Source organism: Chionomys nivalis, chromosome 16 (genome assembly GCF_950005125.1).
Source record: "Chionomys nivalis chromosome 16, mChiNiv1.1, whole genome shotgun sequence".
NCBI classification, from domain to species: domain Eukaryota; kingdom Metazoa; phylum Chordata; class Mammalia; order Rodentia; family Cricetidae; genus Chionomys; species Chionomys nivalis.
The window spans coordinates 18,896,603-18,912,032 of NC_080101.1; the positions used below are offsets into that span (position 1 = coordinate 18,896,603).

At 44.6% G+C, this 15,430-nt stretch overlaps 1 protein-coding gene across 8 annotated transcripts in view; it reads right to left on the bottom strand.

The window, feature by feature from the left end:
- Fktn (fukutin) overlaps nt 1–15,430 on the bottom strand; it is a 59,764-nt gene that overhangs the window by 4,663 nt on the left and 39,671 nt on the right. The window contains exon 1 of one of the 8 annotated variants that reach the window (XM_057790559.1): nt 11,735–14,518. The exons of 6 other annotated variants lie outside the window; for them this stretch is intronic. Coding sequence is in view for 1 of the 2 variants with exons in the window: in XM_057790554.1 (XP_057646537.1) it covers nt 14,528–14,741 (214 nt within the window). In the remaining variant the exon portion in view is untranslated. Of the gene's footprint in view, nt 1–10,067; nt 14,742–15,430 lie in introns of those variants that run through there. One more of the 8 variants, XM_057790554.1, reaches the window with a different exon arrangement.

Genomic DNA, 15,430 nt, shown 5'->3' on the forward strand with positions numbered 1-15,430 from the left:
GTATGAGCTTTAAGTGCTGGAGGGATGACTCAGTGGTTACCATCACTGACTTCATCTATGGGACCTGGGTTCAACTCCCACAACACATATGGCACTTGTTTGTAACTCAAGTTCCAGAGGATCCCACCCCTTCTTCTGGGTACCAGGCATGTGAGTTGTATACACACACACACACACCACATATATATACCCATACACACAAAAATTTTTTATTAAAAAAAAATTTCAAGGTCTGCCTGAACAACTTATTTCACTATGGCATGGGTGCTGTAGAAAGCACCTGAATGACGTTATGTTAAATACACCATGAAGATAGAATTTACAACCTCTTTCTGTTGTCACCAGTGGAGGTAACACTCACAGAAGAAAACTGCTTATGCTCCTCGGGAAGGTGTCCACTGTTGCAAAGAGACAATGTGCTCTTCCGGGTCCACAGTTCCTGGACACAACCCCCAGACCAACTGGAGAGGTACAAACATCTACAGCTAACAATGCCGCAGGGTTATCCTCAGGCCTGCAGGCTCACACAGGTCTTTTATTGTTATTATTATTATTCCCCTAAGATTGTCCCTTTCTCTACTGCAACTCTATCCTGTGTATCTGTCTTTTCCTACAACGTTTTCTTGGAAGTGCAGATATGCCATAGGAAGAAAGCTGGACAGCCGTTTGAAAAGCTAGGTTGGGAATGGAGTCTAAGAGCCAACACTAGGCACAGTTCCTCTCCGTTAAAAAAGAAATACCAAACAAAACTTACACAGGTGGGCGGTTGGAGGGGGTGTAATGAGGGTAGCAGGTGGTGGGAGATGAGGGAAGGAAATGACTAAATCACAGGTTATTTGAAAATATTACAATGATATCGAAAGCCTTTATGTTAATTTTTAAAAGTTTTCTATACCAGTTTAAAAAAATTAAAAAGTAAACGGTACAAGGAAGATTTCCCATCCCATTCCCCAGCTACTGCGAGTCTGAGATGTACACTTCACGCTCATTCACACATAATCATACACTCAGATCTTAGAACTCTCTCTATAGACTATCGCGTTTGTCTCTCTTAGGCAACCACACGTAAAGCTTGGAGTCAGCCAAGCGCATTGGATACCTCTTTGTGGCGAGCGGACTGAGGCGGTCCCCTTCAACAACTTTCTTGAGTCCCGGGGCCATCACGGCCAAGGCGCACTTTACACCGGTGCCTCGCAGCCTGCTCGCGCTTGACGTCTCTGCTCTTTCTGTCCAATCTGCAGCTTGTCTGCGAACCCTCTATTTCCCAGCTATCCCTTCCCCACTCTTAAAAAAAAAAAAAAAAAAAAAAAAAAAAAAAAAAAAAAAAAAAAAAAAAAAAAAAAAAGTTACCTCATCTCACCGTGGCAAACCTGCCCAGGAGTCTGGGAAAGCATCTAGAGGTTGAAATTTCACATCTGCAAAGTATCGGGGGATCGCTAAGAGAGATCTGGCGGCGGTTAAAGATCCCCGGAGATGCTCTGGGGTGCAGGGGACTGGCGCTGCGTTCCAACTAAAGCAGCTTGGACAACACACGTGCCTTAGGAGGCTAGACAGGCTCCCTAGTACCGCGCCGCTGCCTCTGCCCCTCTAAAGTTCCCTGGTCACCTGAAGAGTCCCTTCAGTGGCTGCTACCAAGTGGCCACATCTCTCTCTGTTCTCTCTGGTCTGCCCGGTGGCCCCTTGCTTCTGCCCACTCCTGCTCCCTTAGGTCAACGCACTTCTGGCCAGGAGCTGGGAGCCCGCGCTGTCACGGTGTCTGTCTCAGCGGACGTCGGCTGTCCGTGTGCGCCCTCGCCTGGACACAGAGCCTCTGTCACGACCTTTATAGGACACCGCCCTTTGTCTTGCGGCAGGAGGGGGCGCTTTTCGCCAGTTACTCCCCGTTTTGCCGCATCAACCCTCGCTTGTGAAGCGGCCAAGGAGCAATGTTGGAAGGAGGACCCCTCTTTGTCCGAGGCTTTAGGGGTGGGGTACTGCTTCCAACCTCCTCTTCCAGCCAAGCACCAGAAAGCTTAGAACTCTTGCTAACTCACCAGTGCTTCTTCAAATCCCAGCGCAAGCGTCGTCTGATCCCAATGCCCAGCTCCAGACCCGCTAAATGAGTTTGGGGGAGGCCTGTAACCTGCAATTTTACCAAATATCGCCAGGAAATGAAGACACACAACGAAGTTTAAAAGCACTGCACTGGAGAGATTGATGGATTTATGGGTCTGATCTACTTTTTCCTGTTGGTCAACACAGGGCGTGGTTATTTCAGGGATGGAGGGACTCTGCCTCCTTCCTCTGTCCTACATCTCCCAGAATGGTCTGAGAAAACACAAGTCAGACCTCTGTCACTTCTCAGATCTAAATTCTCTTGTGGCTTTCCATTTCATTCGATGTGCAGCGGCACACATCTGCAACCCCAAGGCAAGAGGGTGGGACGTTTGAGGCTGTCCAGGTCTAAGTGGTGAGAGAGACCTTGTCTGAACAACAAAAACAAACAAGCAAACAAAAAAACCAACCAAACAACAAATCAACAGAAGGAAAGTGAACTGCGGGCTTTAAATGGTCCCTGAGATCTCTTTATCTCGTTAATCGATCTGTCTCTTCTTTCCCTGTGGTTCATCCCCCTCCAGACTCTGGTTTGTCCTTTCAGAAACACGTCACACACACCCCCACCCCGCCACCCCCCCACCCCCCACCCTGCTGCCTCCTAGCCTTTGTACAGATCCCTCTGCTTCTCACAGGCTGCCCATGGAGGTCCTTCCCTTCCCTTTCCTTTCCTTCCCTTCCTCTCCCTCCCTTCCCCTTCCTTCCTCTTCCCCTCCTCTCCCCTCCGCTCTCCTTTGCTGTGTGTCAGGTCAGTACTGGAAACTTAAGCCCCGCTCAGGCCGTGTTCAGGTGTGGAGAGTATAACTCCAAACAAAACCAGGCACAAAACCCCGCCCTCAAGGCACTGACATTCTACTCAGATGCCACCTTCCCAGTGATGAACTTTAAATTTTTAATAATTGTACTTATGCATTTATTGCCTCAGGTTCACCAAGGTGAGTGTGGGGAGGTTAGGGAACAACTCGAGGGGGGTGGTTTTCTCCTTCCACTCTGTGCCTTCCAGGGATCAAATTCAGAACCTCAGGTTTGGCAGCAAGTGGCTTTCCCCACTGACCCATCTCATCAGTCATCACCTAAGAGCTTCTTAGCTACTAAGATTGTGCCTACCCACACACACACACACACCATCATCATCATCATCATCATCCTTTGCTGTATTCTCAATGCTTCATCCCACTTAGTAATATTTACTTTTCTTGTCTTATATCTCTTCTATATCCCTCATTACCGCATTGAATAGATGTCCACCAAATGTTGTTTGATTAGTGTCTGATTAAACCATCAGTCTCTAGGTATTTCTCTCTCTGAAGGCCCTAGGATTTGAGACAATAAATTCACAAATACATTGCACTTTGGTGAATAAGAGCAAATGACTCTGGGGTTGTAGTCACCCAAGCTGAAATTTCTTATCTATTCACTTGCATGATGCCAGGCAAATCATTCAACTTCTGTTTTCTTCATTTTCCTTATTTGTAAAATGGGTGAGATTCTGGAACTATGGGAATCAAATAAGAAGGAAAAACAGGCAAGCTATTTAGGACCACAAGCTGCACATAGTATAGTATCAATAGATTTTTGTTGTAGTTGATTATATTATTGTTACAGCTACATTCTAGTTCCCTTCCCTGTGAGAGGGTTATATAAACCCTTCCACTGTCATGTGACCAGCAGCTGTGTGCAGGTAAAAAGAATATACATCCCTGTCTCAGGGTCAGGCTTGGTCATGTGCCTTGTATCAGCTAATGGCATGTGAACAGATTTGACATAGACCATGGATCAGAAGCTCCAGCAGGATGGCTGCAAGCTGAAGCAGTGAGAAAGTCATGTTTGAGGTTGCTTCTGCAGCCTGGGTACCATGGAGCAAACACCAAACCTATCATAACCCTAATGTGACAGGAAAGAAGCCAATGTGGTGAGGCCCTGAGACCTCAGGATGCTCGTCACACCCAGGACTCCTTACCCGACACCCATGGAAACTCATCATTTTATTACAGATCGAAAAGATACTGCCTGAATTACAAAGCTCAGGTATATGGGTGGAGCCAGAAAGGGGAAAAAGGCATAACAAGCAGATTCAATACAAGATTGACAGTCCTGAGTAGCAGAGAACATAAATTACAGTTACGACAAGAGGTAAAAGATTCTGGTTGGACAATCAGGCATTACTCTGGGAGGGGCTGGTGTTTAAACAAGGCCTTGAAGCAAAGCTCCCACTGGCATCGGAGGAACTTAAGATATGGAAACAAATGGAGACTCCTAATTCCCTTCTCTCTAATTTCTTCCTACCCAGAGCTCAATCTATTTCAGTGAAAGGCCTTCTGTAGTATGTGGACTCCAGGACTACACAGACTTGAAAAGAACCCCAAACCAACACTGAAAATGGGCTCTGGGCCTATTGTCAAGCAATTCAGAGTTCCCAAATGCCCAGATTGTTGTGTAAAAGTTGGAGCACGGGTACAGCGACAAAGAAGGCCAGGAGCAGGGTTCGAATGTACAATAGCCAGGACAGGGTCCTGGGTGCCTGGAATCTTGGTGGCCAGGGTAGAGATCAGGAAGAGAAGAGTGCTGCAAAGATGCCAACAGTAACTACAGCTGGGCGCTCCAAGACTCCTTCTGTTGTAACTTGAGGATGCAGTAGATCAAAGAATAAGAAGAGCTGGCTAATTTGTGCACAGAGACACAACCTAATATTTGCAGAAAACACCCTTGGCTTGCTCCTCTTTCTGCCCCCTGCTCTTTCGGTGCACTGTGGGAGAGAAGTTGTTCCTATGGTGTCTGTGCTTTTCCCACGCTGTCCGATTATATTACAGTTCTGACGGGCCGCACAGAAGTTTGCTATCCTTCACCTTAGCCAAAAACCGTGAGGTGATATAGTTTCTCCGTGGCCCATTTTCCATTTGTGAAAAAGAATCGAGGCAACTGGATGGCAAGATCCAATGGAGGATGCTTAGCGTAACAAGCTACCAAATAAAACCTGACAACGTGGCTAGGAACTCAGACCAAGAGGAAAGTCTCAGGGAAAGGAACCTGGAAGAGGGCTGGCTTTTGTTCCTGAACCTTCTTAAATGTTACTGTTGGCTTTATGCTTTTAGAAGCCGTTTGGGTACACCAGTTCCCTACAGTGGCTCTTGAGAGTGATGGGTCCGCTCCGGTCCCATTCTCCCAGTGTTGAGCATTTAGAGGCTAGGTCCTGCCATGGAAGAGGTTGGAGTAGGAATTTACATAATCCGATTATTGGGGGATTAAATTTAGGCAGCTAAACGCCTCTATGTGCTTGAGCTAAAATGCTTACTATTCATGGCTCTCACTGCCCCCTGGAGAGACTGCACCTGCGGAGCTGCTGGAGAGGGCCCGGGGGATGGGCAGGTCCCTAGGAGAGCCTGGTGCGGTCGGACTCCCTGGTCCTGCTCCTTTAATTGATCTGTCTGGATAGGTCAGTGTGTGCTGGCCTTCCAGCCCCCTATGCAGGGTTGTCAGTTTCAGGAAGGACGAGGGGTCTTTGGTATGGGTGGCTAAAGTCATTTTAACTAGAGGTTAAGCATCTGCCAGTCTTAACCTTTCCTACCCACTCCCCATGCTAAACCCCTCTCTCCAACCTCAGTTCTTGGTTTCCGGGCATCAGTGTGTCGTCTTTCTCTGCATCCAGTTATTCATCCCTGTTTATCTCCAATTTATTCGTCATATGAACTAGCTGGTTCTTCATACAGACAGAATTTACAAGCATATCCTGCTAGGCACATATTTTTCTTTTAAGTATTCTACCTCTTAAATAAGTTTTGGCAGCTTGCCGTATAAATTTTGACCTAAGACTCATCAATAGGGTTAAGTTTTTATTTTATTTCAGTTTCGGAGACAGGGTCTTGCTATGATGCCCAGGCTGGTCTGGAACGGTAGGTCACCTTGACTCTGTCATAGATGTGTGCAATGACATCTGACTCCTATTTGCTTCTAAAGACTTATTTTTTTTCTCTTTTAGAAAGTATGGCTTTTTTAAAAAAGTATTGTATTATAATTGATGCTATTGACAATGGCTTGCTATTAGTTTCTTATGTTATCGTAATATACTCAAAGATGTGTAGGGTAATTTTTTTTTGTTCTAATATAGCTTTTTGAAACTTTAATTTTGGAACAACATATAACCTATTTTTAAAAAAATTTTCATAGTCACTATGAGAGGAGACACGCTCCTTCGAAAGTTAACACATTTTTCTATACATCCATTAGGTTAGTACTCTATAGTCTTGGAGGTGTATCCCAGTAGATCTGTGAAAACATCTCTGTCTTGTATTTATTCTCTGTCTTATGATTGTGTTGCTTTTGTTTTTCCAGAAGGGTCTCAGTAGGTAGCTTTGACTGGGAAGTCGCTCTGTAGACCAGGCTGGCCTCTGTTGACTCTTACTCCTAAGTGTTGGGATTAAAGGCAGGTAACACCAAGCCCTACTTGCTTTAGGTTTATAAGTCTTTTGATGAACTTCTTTTGGGGTCTAAAGACACATAGGAGTTTAGAAGATTTAGAGGAACGTACCTGTACCAATAAAAGATGGTCCTCTTTGTCAGGCTTTCTGCCACAAATTCTATTTTGCTTTTTATTAAGGTTATGACTCTTGTTTTTAAGTTTTTATTTCCAAATTAAACTGTGCATTTTAATTTAAATTTAAAATTTTGTGTGTATGTGTGTGGTGTGCACATGTGTATGTGTGCATACATGTTTGTGCACGTGTGTGGGTGGGTGCATGGTACGTCTGTATTTGCCAGTGGTGGTGGGGTTGACATTGAGTGTCACTCTATATAACCAGTCAGGGTTTCTCACAGAGCCCAGAGAATGATCACGTGTCTAGTCTCCTAGCCAGCTTGATCTGACGACCCATAACTACCCTCAAATTGTTGGGAGTACAGGCAGTCAGACAGATCTGAAGCCCTATCCTAACGCTTTACCCACCGACTCATTTCCCAGGCCCTGTGTTCATTCTTTTACACTTAGTTTATTTATTTATTTATTTATTTATTTTTTGGTCTAGCATGGCTCTTGGCCATGGGAAGCTCTCTTGGTAAACTTTAAATTCCTTGTGCCCTTTCTACAAAGGTGTCCGCATGTCCATCCTGAGTTCTTCACAGTAAATCTCATTTTCGGTCACTTGTTATGCGGTGAACTTCAGAAAAGCCCATTACTTAACTCCCCCATTAGCGTCACTTCAAGCATTTTGCTCAAGTTCTCTCACTAGTATGCTCTCTCAAAAATAATAAATATTCATATGAGTGTGTGGTAGGCATATATAACCAATATATATACAGCATATGTATGTGCGTGTGTGTACAAGTTACCAGGCGAGTTATAATTGTAGACAAAACAAAATATTATACCTAACCAAGCTAAAGTCCAAAACATATACTCAAAGAAACAAGCTTTGGGCACAGAGCCAACTCAGTTGAGCTGGCAGCCGCTGCAGGCCGTCATTAGTACAGAGTGTTCCATTTACGGGGCACGCTGTGCAATCTGATTGATGAGCTCCCATCTTCGGAGCCTCTTTCTGCTTCCTCACCACGACAGCCCCCTCCACCCAAATAAGAAGGGTAGCTAAGGATGCAAGCAGGTGAGACAGCAAACCAAGCTGTACAGAAGGGAAAATCCCTTGATCTGGCCCCCATCTCTGCCTGAGTGTGGGGAGCAGAAACAGAGAGGGTTGAGTTGAGAGCTTTGGTTTGCTCTCTCAGTGGAAGGGGGTTCGTCGATTGACTGTTACCTTTAGATATCTCTTAGTTAGAACAGAAAAGATAAGCTAGAATCTTCAAACAATCTCTGACACACAGAGTCTATCCTAAATGGGGTCTGCATACACACCAGATAGGTAGAAGACCACTCCAAAGGTGTCCCCTATAAAATGGGAGCAATAAATAGGCATTGCTTTAAGATACCAAGAAATGGCACACGTGAGGCAACTTCCTGAGGTAGCTAGGAGAAGATCGGAGCACTGGCTTCAGAGGCAGACTGACGCATGTACCACTATTGTGTGCACCAATGGGTAGAATGCTCACTCCCCTGGCCCCAGTTTTTTTAACTACAAACTGTAAACATCAACTTCATGAGCTTTCGTGAAGCCTCCGTGAGCTATATTATGTGTTAAGCATGTGAAGTCAATGGTGTGAGGGCTGAGGATATAGCTCAGCTAGTAGCAGGCTTGCCTAGCCCCCTGCCTTTCAGCTCCACACTGACAAACTTCATGTGGAGCTAGAGTCCTGTAAGCCCAATACTAACAGGGCGGAGACAGGAGAATCCAAAGTTCAGATTTATCCTTAGCTACGCAGGGAGCTTGAAACCATAGGTTATGTAAGACTGTCAAAAAATATATATATATACACTGAAATACTTTTCTTTTAGTTTAGGGATAGGGAAATGTAAGTTACGTGATCATAATTTTCTGCAAAGTGCATTCTGAAGGGCCTCCTTTCATCTGTTCAGCCCAGGGTTCTGGCCTGCCCTCCCCTCTGAGTGACCTGGAACAGTGTCGCTGGAAAGCAGAGTGTGGACGAACCAGAGGAGGGAGGTGCCTGTAACGAAAGCAAGCTTCTCTCAAGCATTATTTATTCATTGTTTTATAATTCATTAATCATTTTCACTCTCCAGGACCCAGGCTGATGTCTCTTTGGTAACACCTGCACTACACACACACACACATCCTCTCTAAGATATCTGGTTCATTCCACACACACACACACACACACACACACACACACACACACACGTCCTCTCTAACACGTCTGATGTGGAGGCCTTCTGGGTAGTTCTGTCCGGAGCAAATGTTCACCACTGAAACACAAAGAGGAGCATGTAACTGCCTCAAGTGAATGGGCATTTCCCTGCACCCCCATAGTAACCAATTAGAGGGGCACACTGCTCTGGGTATGCCCAGCTGCCTACCAACCTCTCAGGACAATGCTGGCTTGGCCTTGACTCCATAGGCCTAGAGCAATGAATGCTTCTATTTTTTTTTTTTTAAAGCAATAAACCCAAGAGCAGAGGTGAAAACGGAGGGAGATGGGGTGGGGTGGGCAGGACCAGGTTCTAGAGGGAAGAAAGGTGTGGGTGGGATGTTTCCCCTCGTTATCCGTTGGTCTTTGTACAAGACCATGACTCATCAACTGTTTCCCTGAGCAGGATTTAGATGCTCTGTGGGCCACAGATAAGAGTGCAGCTTATGTGTAGAAAGTAAATACACTGAATATTCCACATAAAGTCAATAGTGCCAGGCTTATCAGCTGTCCTCACTCCCCACTCAGTCCCCAGGGGACCAGACTTGAAATAAACGCCACAGTTCCAGGGGCAAAGAGTGGAGGTGCAGGGTTGAGCTAAGAGGGCTCTCAGCTCCCTCTGGGCTGTATTTTAGGCAGGTGGGGGAAATCTGCCAGGCTCAAGCTGCTCACAGCCCCCACCCCACCCCCCACCCCCAGCTTTCCAGACTAACAAATCCCAAACCAAACACACGCACAGGGCCTGACCCTGACAGCAGCACCTCCTTATCCTCCGATCCAGCCAAGGTTTCCAGGAAGCGTTTTAGGAAAATCTCTTTAAATCCAATTCGAAGACACCACAAAGAAAACAGATCGACAAAGAAACCTTGATTTCCCGGCAGGGTTCTCACCTCTGCCTTTAATAACAGATATTAATGCCTACTTCTGCCCTCTTCAAGACTCATCTGTCTTTTTAAGCACTGAAGATTTGACATCTTTGCAAATGGTCTGAAATCAAGGTTACCAGTTGCTGGTTCAGACCCATTCTGAAGACTCACACTAATAGAAGCGATCTGCCGTGAGCCTGGCTCAGCTTCCACTCACTGTCTCTATGCTTTTGCAGGGATTCTAGGCTTGCCCAGGGCCATTCACTTGTAATAAGGTTTTCAGCTCTTTCTGGTGGGTGCTGCCTCCGTACAACAAGTGGTTTTAATTTCTAGCTCAAGTTTCAAAAACACAAAAAAGCACAAGAGATTAAAAAATTTTATTAATCATCCCAAAGTAGATCATATATTACAAATCCTCAGAGTAATAATATTAAAAGTCTTTTCAGTAGTACCATGAGCTATACCTGAAGACAAAAACCAAGTAGGAAACTGGTATGCATACACTGGAAGCCCATGTTTAAAACATGAGATGGTCTAGAAAATTCACATACATGTTTCATAGTCATACACATGTTGACAGAGTTACACATGATTTGCATTCAATAAACTCATGAACTAATTTTCATGCTTTGAACAAATTGTCAGAGGTTGTAGAGCTTATAGTGTTTAAAGTGCATGGCAGGATACTTTATGTGACAAAGCTTTCCTACACATTCCCTTCTGTGAAAGCTACTCAGAAGAAGTTCGGATAGCTGTGTGGGCCCTCAGAAAAATTCTATTAGGTTGAGTCTAGGAATTATAGGGGCAAATTCTAGCCTAGGTGTTCTGAGGGGACAGAAACAAAAATTCTCAGAAAATTTATATTTGCTTACTGGTTGTATACAAAAGGACTAAACACTGAATTGGTCTGTTTGCCTACAATTAACTATAATTAGTGTTTTACTCTAACGTGAAGTAACTTAAAACAGCATGACATATGCTGCTTCTTGCCTAGCTTAGACAAAAATATAAATCTGTGGACAGATGATTGACATGAGCATATTCTCATCTTCTCTGTCTCTCTTCTCTCCTTCTTCCTCCCTCAATACAGGGTCTTCACAGTGTAGCCCAGGCTGGTCTTGAACATGGTAATCCTTCTGCTCAGATTTCTTGTGATTTGTACTGACCCTGGCCTCACACGTGCTGGGCAAGAAGTCTCCATTATCCACATCTCCATCCAGGGTAGGCAATGAATAACTAAGCACTCCAAAGCTGTGATTCTGCAGATCTATACATACGGTGATGTTTGCCACGCAAAACTAGAATACTGAAAAGCAAGTCCATAGCAGATCAGGCACCAAATCTGAGAGCAAACTGGCCGGGCTTAGAAGAAAACAGTAGCACATGGGTACTATCAGAAGACAGCGGCTTGGTCAGCTCAGTGAAAACGCAGCTGTTTACAGGTGGAGGTAATACAGCAATGACTCTCAGTTCATAAACGACATATCTGACCTGCACTGCACAGACACAATAGGCTGTTCCACTACATTTACCTGTGTGCTGGAGAGGAGATGCAAGCACACTGTAGCCTACACACAGGAGTCACAGGCAACTTGTGGAAATCAGTTCTCTCCTTGCACTGGATGGGTCCTGGGGATCATGCTCAAGTCAACTTTGGTGACAAGGGCTTTTACCCACTAAGCCATCTCAGTGCCCCACCCCCAATTTTATTTCTAAGCAACTTCTGTCATGCAACCTTCTGAGAAGGCAGTGTATCCTCACCTACAATTTAAACGATTACCAAGGAAAGAGGAAGTAGGAAACGGTACATTTCATAAGTACTTAACCCTAGCCCTGAACCGGAGTACCTTATGTTTCAGAACCCTTTAAAACATTTCAAGAGTCAGGAAACACAGGCTGATGTCTTCAGACATAAACTGTTCTATTTTTTGTAGATAAGGCTTTTTTTCCCCCCCAGATAAAGGTAAGAAGGCAGCTGAAGAATTCTGGACAAGAAAGAGACATTCCTCCCTAGCGTCTTTTGTCACCTGAGGCCTTCAGCGGGGGCTGGCAGGAGCACCCCAAGGGGCACTTCCTCGAGACACTGGAGTCAGGTGTCATCGAGGCCGCACTGAGAGCTGAACTCAGGTCTGCAGACAGCAGCAGACCAGAAGTCACAGAACGCTTGCTGCATCTTGGCCTCAGCTGTTCTGCTCAGCTCGCTCCTTCCTGGGATTACCGACCAGCTGAGAAATGAGGGCCAGAAAGAATGCTTCACTAAGTACACAGTGGCCACACTGCAGGCTAGCAAGGGAACCTGAGAAGCCCGTTCTCTAACGGCTCAGCTATTCTTAGACGGCCAGCTGTGGTTACTATTATTTTATCTTGGTGGCCAGATGTCAACAAGGCAGCCAAGAGCAGGGCATGTGCTCCATGTTTGGAAAAGTAGCTGGCTGTTGCAAACTGAGAAAGTGTTTGCTTCTCAGGGTCTCTCTGGAGACATCCTTGGTTACATAACTACCAACAAGTTAACAGAAGAGATATCTTCAAGTAAACCAGGCAATCAGACCAGAAAGTAGTCATACAGAAGAACAGTTGGCATATTCAGGGAGGAATGAAAAGTGATCTGAGAAGGTACAGGGGGTGAGCACACCTAACCCAAGGTCTCTGGACACTCAGCAGAGTTAAAAGGGTAAGAAGCACAGGCTTCACTGTGACTGAATCATGGGATCATTTTCTAAAGTAGGACTTACCTTCAAATTCTGGGAAAGGCTTTCATTTTTTCCAAGGTAGAAAGGAACCCCCAACACTAAAGACAATCAGAGGGAAGACAAGATGTTTAGCTGCCCTCCATGTAGGAAAGAATATATGAAATCTCTGACCTTGGCCAAGATAGCTTGTACTCTGGACACTTCCCAACCTTGAACTGCAAAGATGGATACAAACAAAGCAATTTGAACAGGATTAGGCCAGCTCCCCTGGCAGGAGATGGGGGCTCTCAAGAAACACAAGAAACAATGTGAGCGCACTTGCTTCTGGATACTGAGTACAACCCAGTGGGCCTCTCCAGACAGGGGGTTTCTCAAGAACACTATTATATGCTGTATTTCTGGTGCACAAAAAAAACAAACAAACAAAAAAATGAAATCAGGGTAGGCTATCTGAAATGTGGGTACATAGAATGTGGACTTATTTTCTAGGAAAGAACTGTTTATGATCTGTAATTTGGGGGATACGTTTGCTAATAATTATAAAGGTCTCTGAAAATCTAATTAAGATGGTTATGATGAGACTCAGTTCCCCGCACAAAGAACACATCCTCACAGACTGTTCCTTATTGTCTATCAAAGACTTTTCACCTTGATTGAAATTTGAAAGTGGGTGGCTTCAAGTGACTTCCCAAGGTGTTTTTTTTTTTTTTTTTTAATTCTGCCAGCCCATTTCCTTAGACATTCTGGTTTTCATTTTTGCAAAGGGAAATCTGTCAGGCTGCCATGGGAAGCATCCCTAAGCAGAGAGTAGAGACCCTTCTCTCGCGGCAGCATTTACGACACAGACTCCCCTGCATGTCTCACTTAGAGCACATGGCTCAAGTACAGGTAAAGAGAAGGGTGCAGCTAACCCAGCCTACTCACGAGTGTATTTTGTGAAGAAGAAGGAGGTCAAGGATCCAGCAGGTGTAGTACTTGGTAGGAAGGAAGTCTGAGCCTTGTACTATTACGTTCAACAAAAGGAAAATCTAGGGATGGACACAGGCTTTAAAAGCCGTGATCTGGAACGAGGAAGAGTTACCAGGTTCACATTAAGCCTTCATTATGGAAACCTGAAGTAGTACCGGAGAGAACAACAGTCGTATCTTTATTTTAAATAAATTAGTGTGTAGGTTATATATTAAAGAAACAGAGTTATGGTTGATAAGGTTGATAAATAAATAAAGGGTCTATTTAGAAACCTCAGAGGTGTATCTATTAGTATTTAGTGTCAACATTAAAATAAAGGGTAGAAGAGTTCCAAGTTCAGAAAATAAAAAATATTCATGAATTACTCCTATTTTTCAAATCTAAGAGTGATACTGAAATAAGGAAAGTAAGCCTTGGGACATCACAGCTTTCAGATGGCAAGATAGAGGGACTCATCAGCACGTGCTGCTGCAGGTCAGAGGTGTTCCTATGATGTTAGAAACATAAGCCTCACGTAGGCATCAACTTCTCACTTCAAACATGAAGCTATGCATCCTGACAAGGCTTGAAATTGGCTCTCATCTCCCTTTTTAAATCATCCTCCTGTGTTTTAAACCAACTGTGGTAGAAATGCTTGTAAGATGAGTCTGCCACTATCTTTCTCTATGCGACATAAAGTCTGATCACTCATGAAATACTAACTCATATTCTACAATCTCAAAAGTGGCATGAACGCAGCAGCTTAAATCCAGAGGACAGGCAAGAATGAATGATTCCTAACTAATGTACTCCTCCTTAGCTTTGAATGATGAGCTCACTTTCCAGCATAAACATTACTCAACATTTTAAGAATCATTATGGAATACATCGTAACGTACACCAGCTCTTCAGAGGGTGGGGGACATTCCCTTAAAAGAAGACTGAAGTGTTTACCAACATGACAAGAGAGAGGCAGCATTTGCTCGTTCATCTCTGCCTGTCCACCAGAACCTAGTATTTCACCTGGTGTAGAAACTCCTCAGAAATTGTAGAATGACAGCTGATTAGATGGTCCACTTGTCATTTATCTTCTTTGGCTCTCAAATGCAGCAAAAAGACAGAGGTGCTTTGAAGAGTTACCCATCTTCTTGTTGGGAAATCTCCCTCCTTAACTTTGTATTCTCAGTACAACTGGATAACCTCGTCCCACTCAGAAATAGGCCAGATCCCATTGGGCTGAACATTTGGGGGTGAGCTTTTCCAGTCCCATGTCTTCATAGGAATCTTCCAGGTCTTACCATAGTTGGCTTCAATGTAGTCAACTGTTTCACAGGGTACGTGGACTTTCATGTCTGCAAACTCAGTCCAACACAGCGTGAACTTGGGAAACAGGTACCTGCGGCAAAACAAGGGCAAGCAGGGAGCATTAGGCCAAACAACCAACTGCTGTGCATGCCTTCTTGGCAGAGGGTCAGCCCTTTCCTATTAAGCAGATTTGGGGAGAGAGTTGGCATTTATTTTCTATCTTCTCAGCACTCCTTTCTTCTTTCGGGGTTTACACTCTGATCTTCCTCTTCAGTTCTGCATCCATCTGAAGGGGAGCTAATCCCATCCATAAGTTCCAGAGATGAGAAAAAATACAAACCAACCAACGTAAACAGAACCCAGGCCTGGTTAGTAAGTTACGATGATCGCTTTAGAGATGGGAATACACCAAAATTAGGCAAATCGAAGTCAGACCTGGGACTTTTTAAGGAAACCTTGGGAAAGAGGTGTCACAACGTTTCCACAGAATGGGAGGAAGCGGTTATTTTCTTCTCTCACACAATCTGGTGTTCCAAGGGACAAGGACTGATCCCAACAGCATCCCCTAGGTTTTTCCTCTGCTCTAGACACAATCAAACGGTACTTTCTACCCCTCTTTCCTCTTAAATTCTAAAGAACATCTCTAAACCTCTTGGGAGGGGAAGGAACGAAGATCAGGAGTTCAAGTCCAGCTCCAGTCATTTAATGAGTTCTATGGCAGCCTGGTCTACATAAGACACTGTCTCAAAAAACAAAATATTTAAATAGATTCTTTGGATT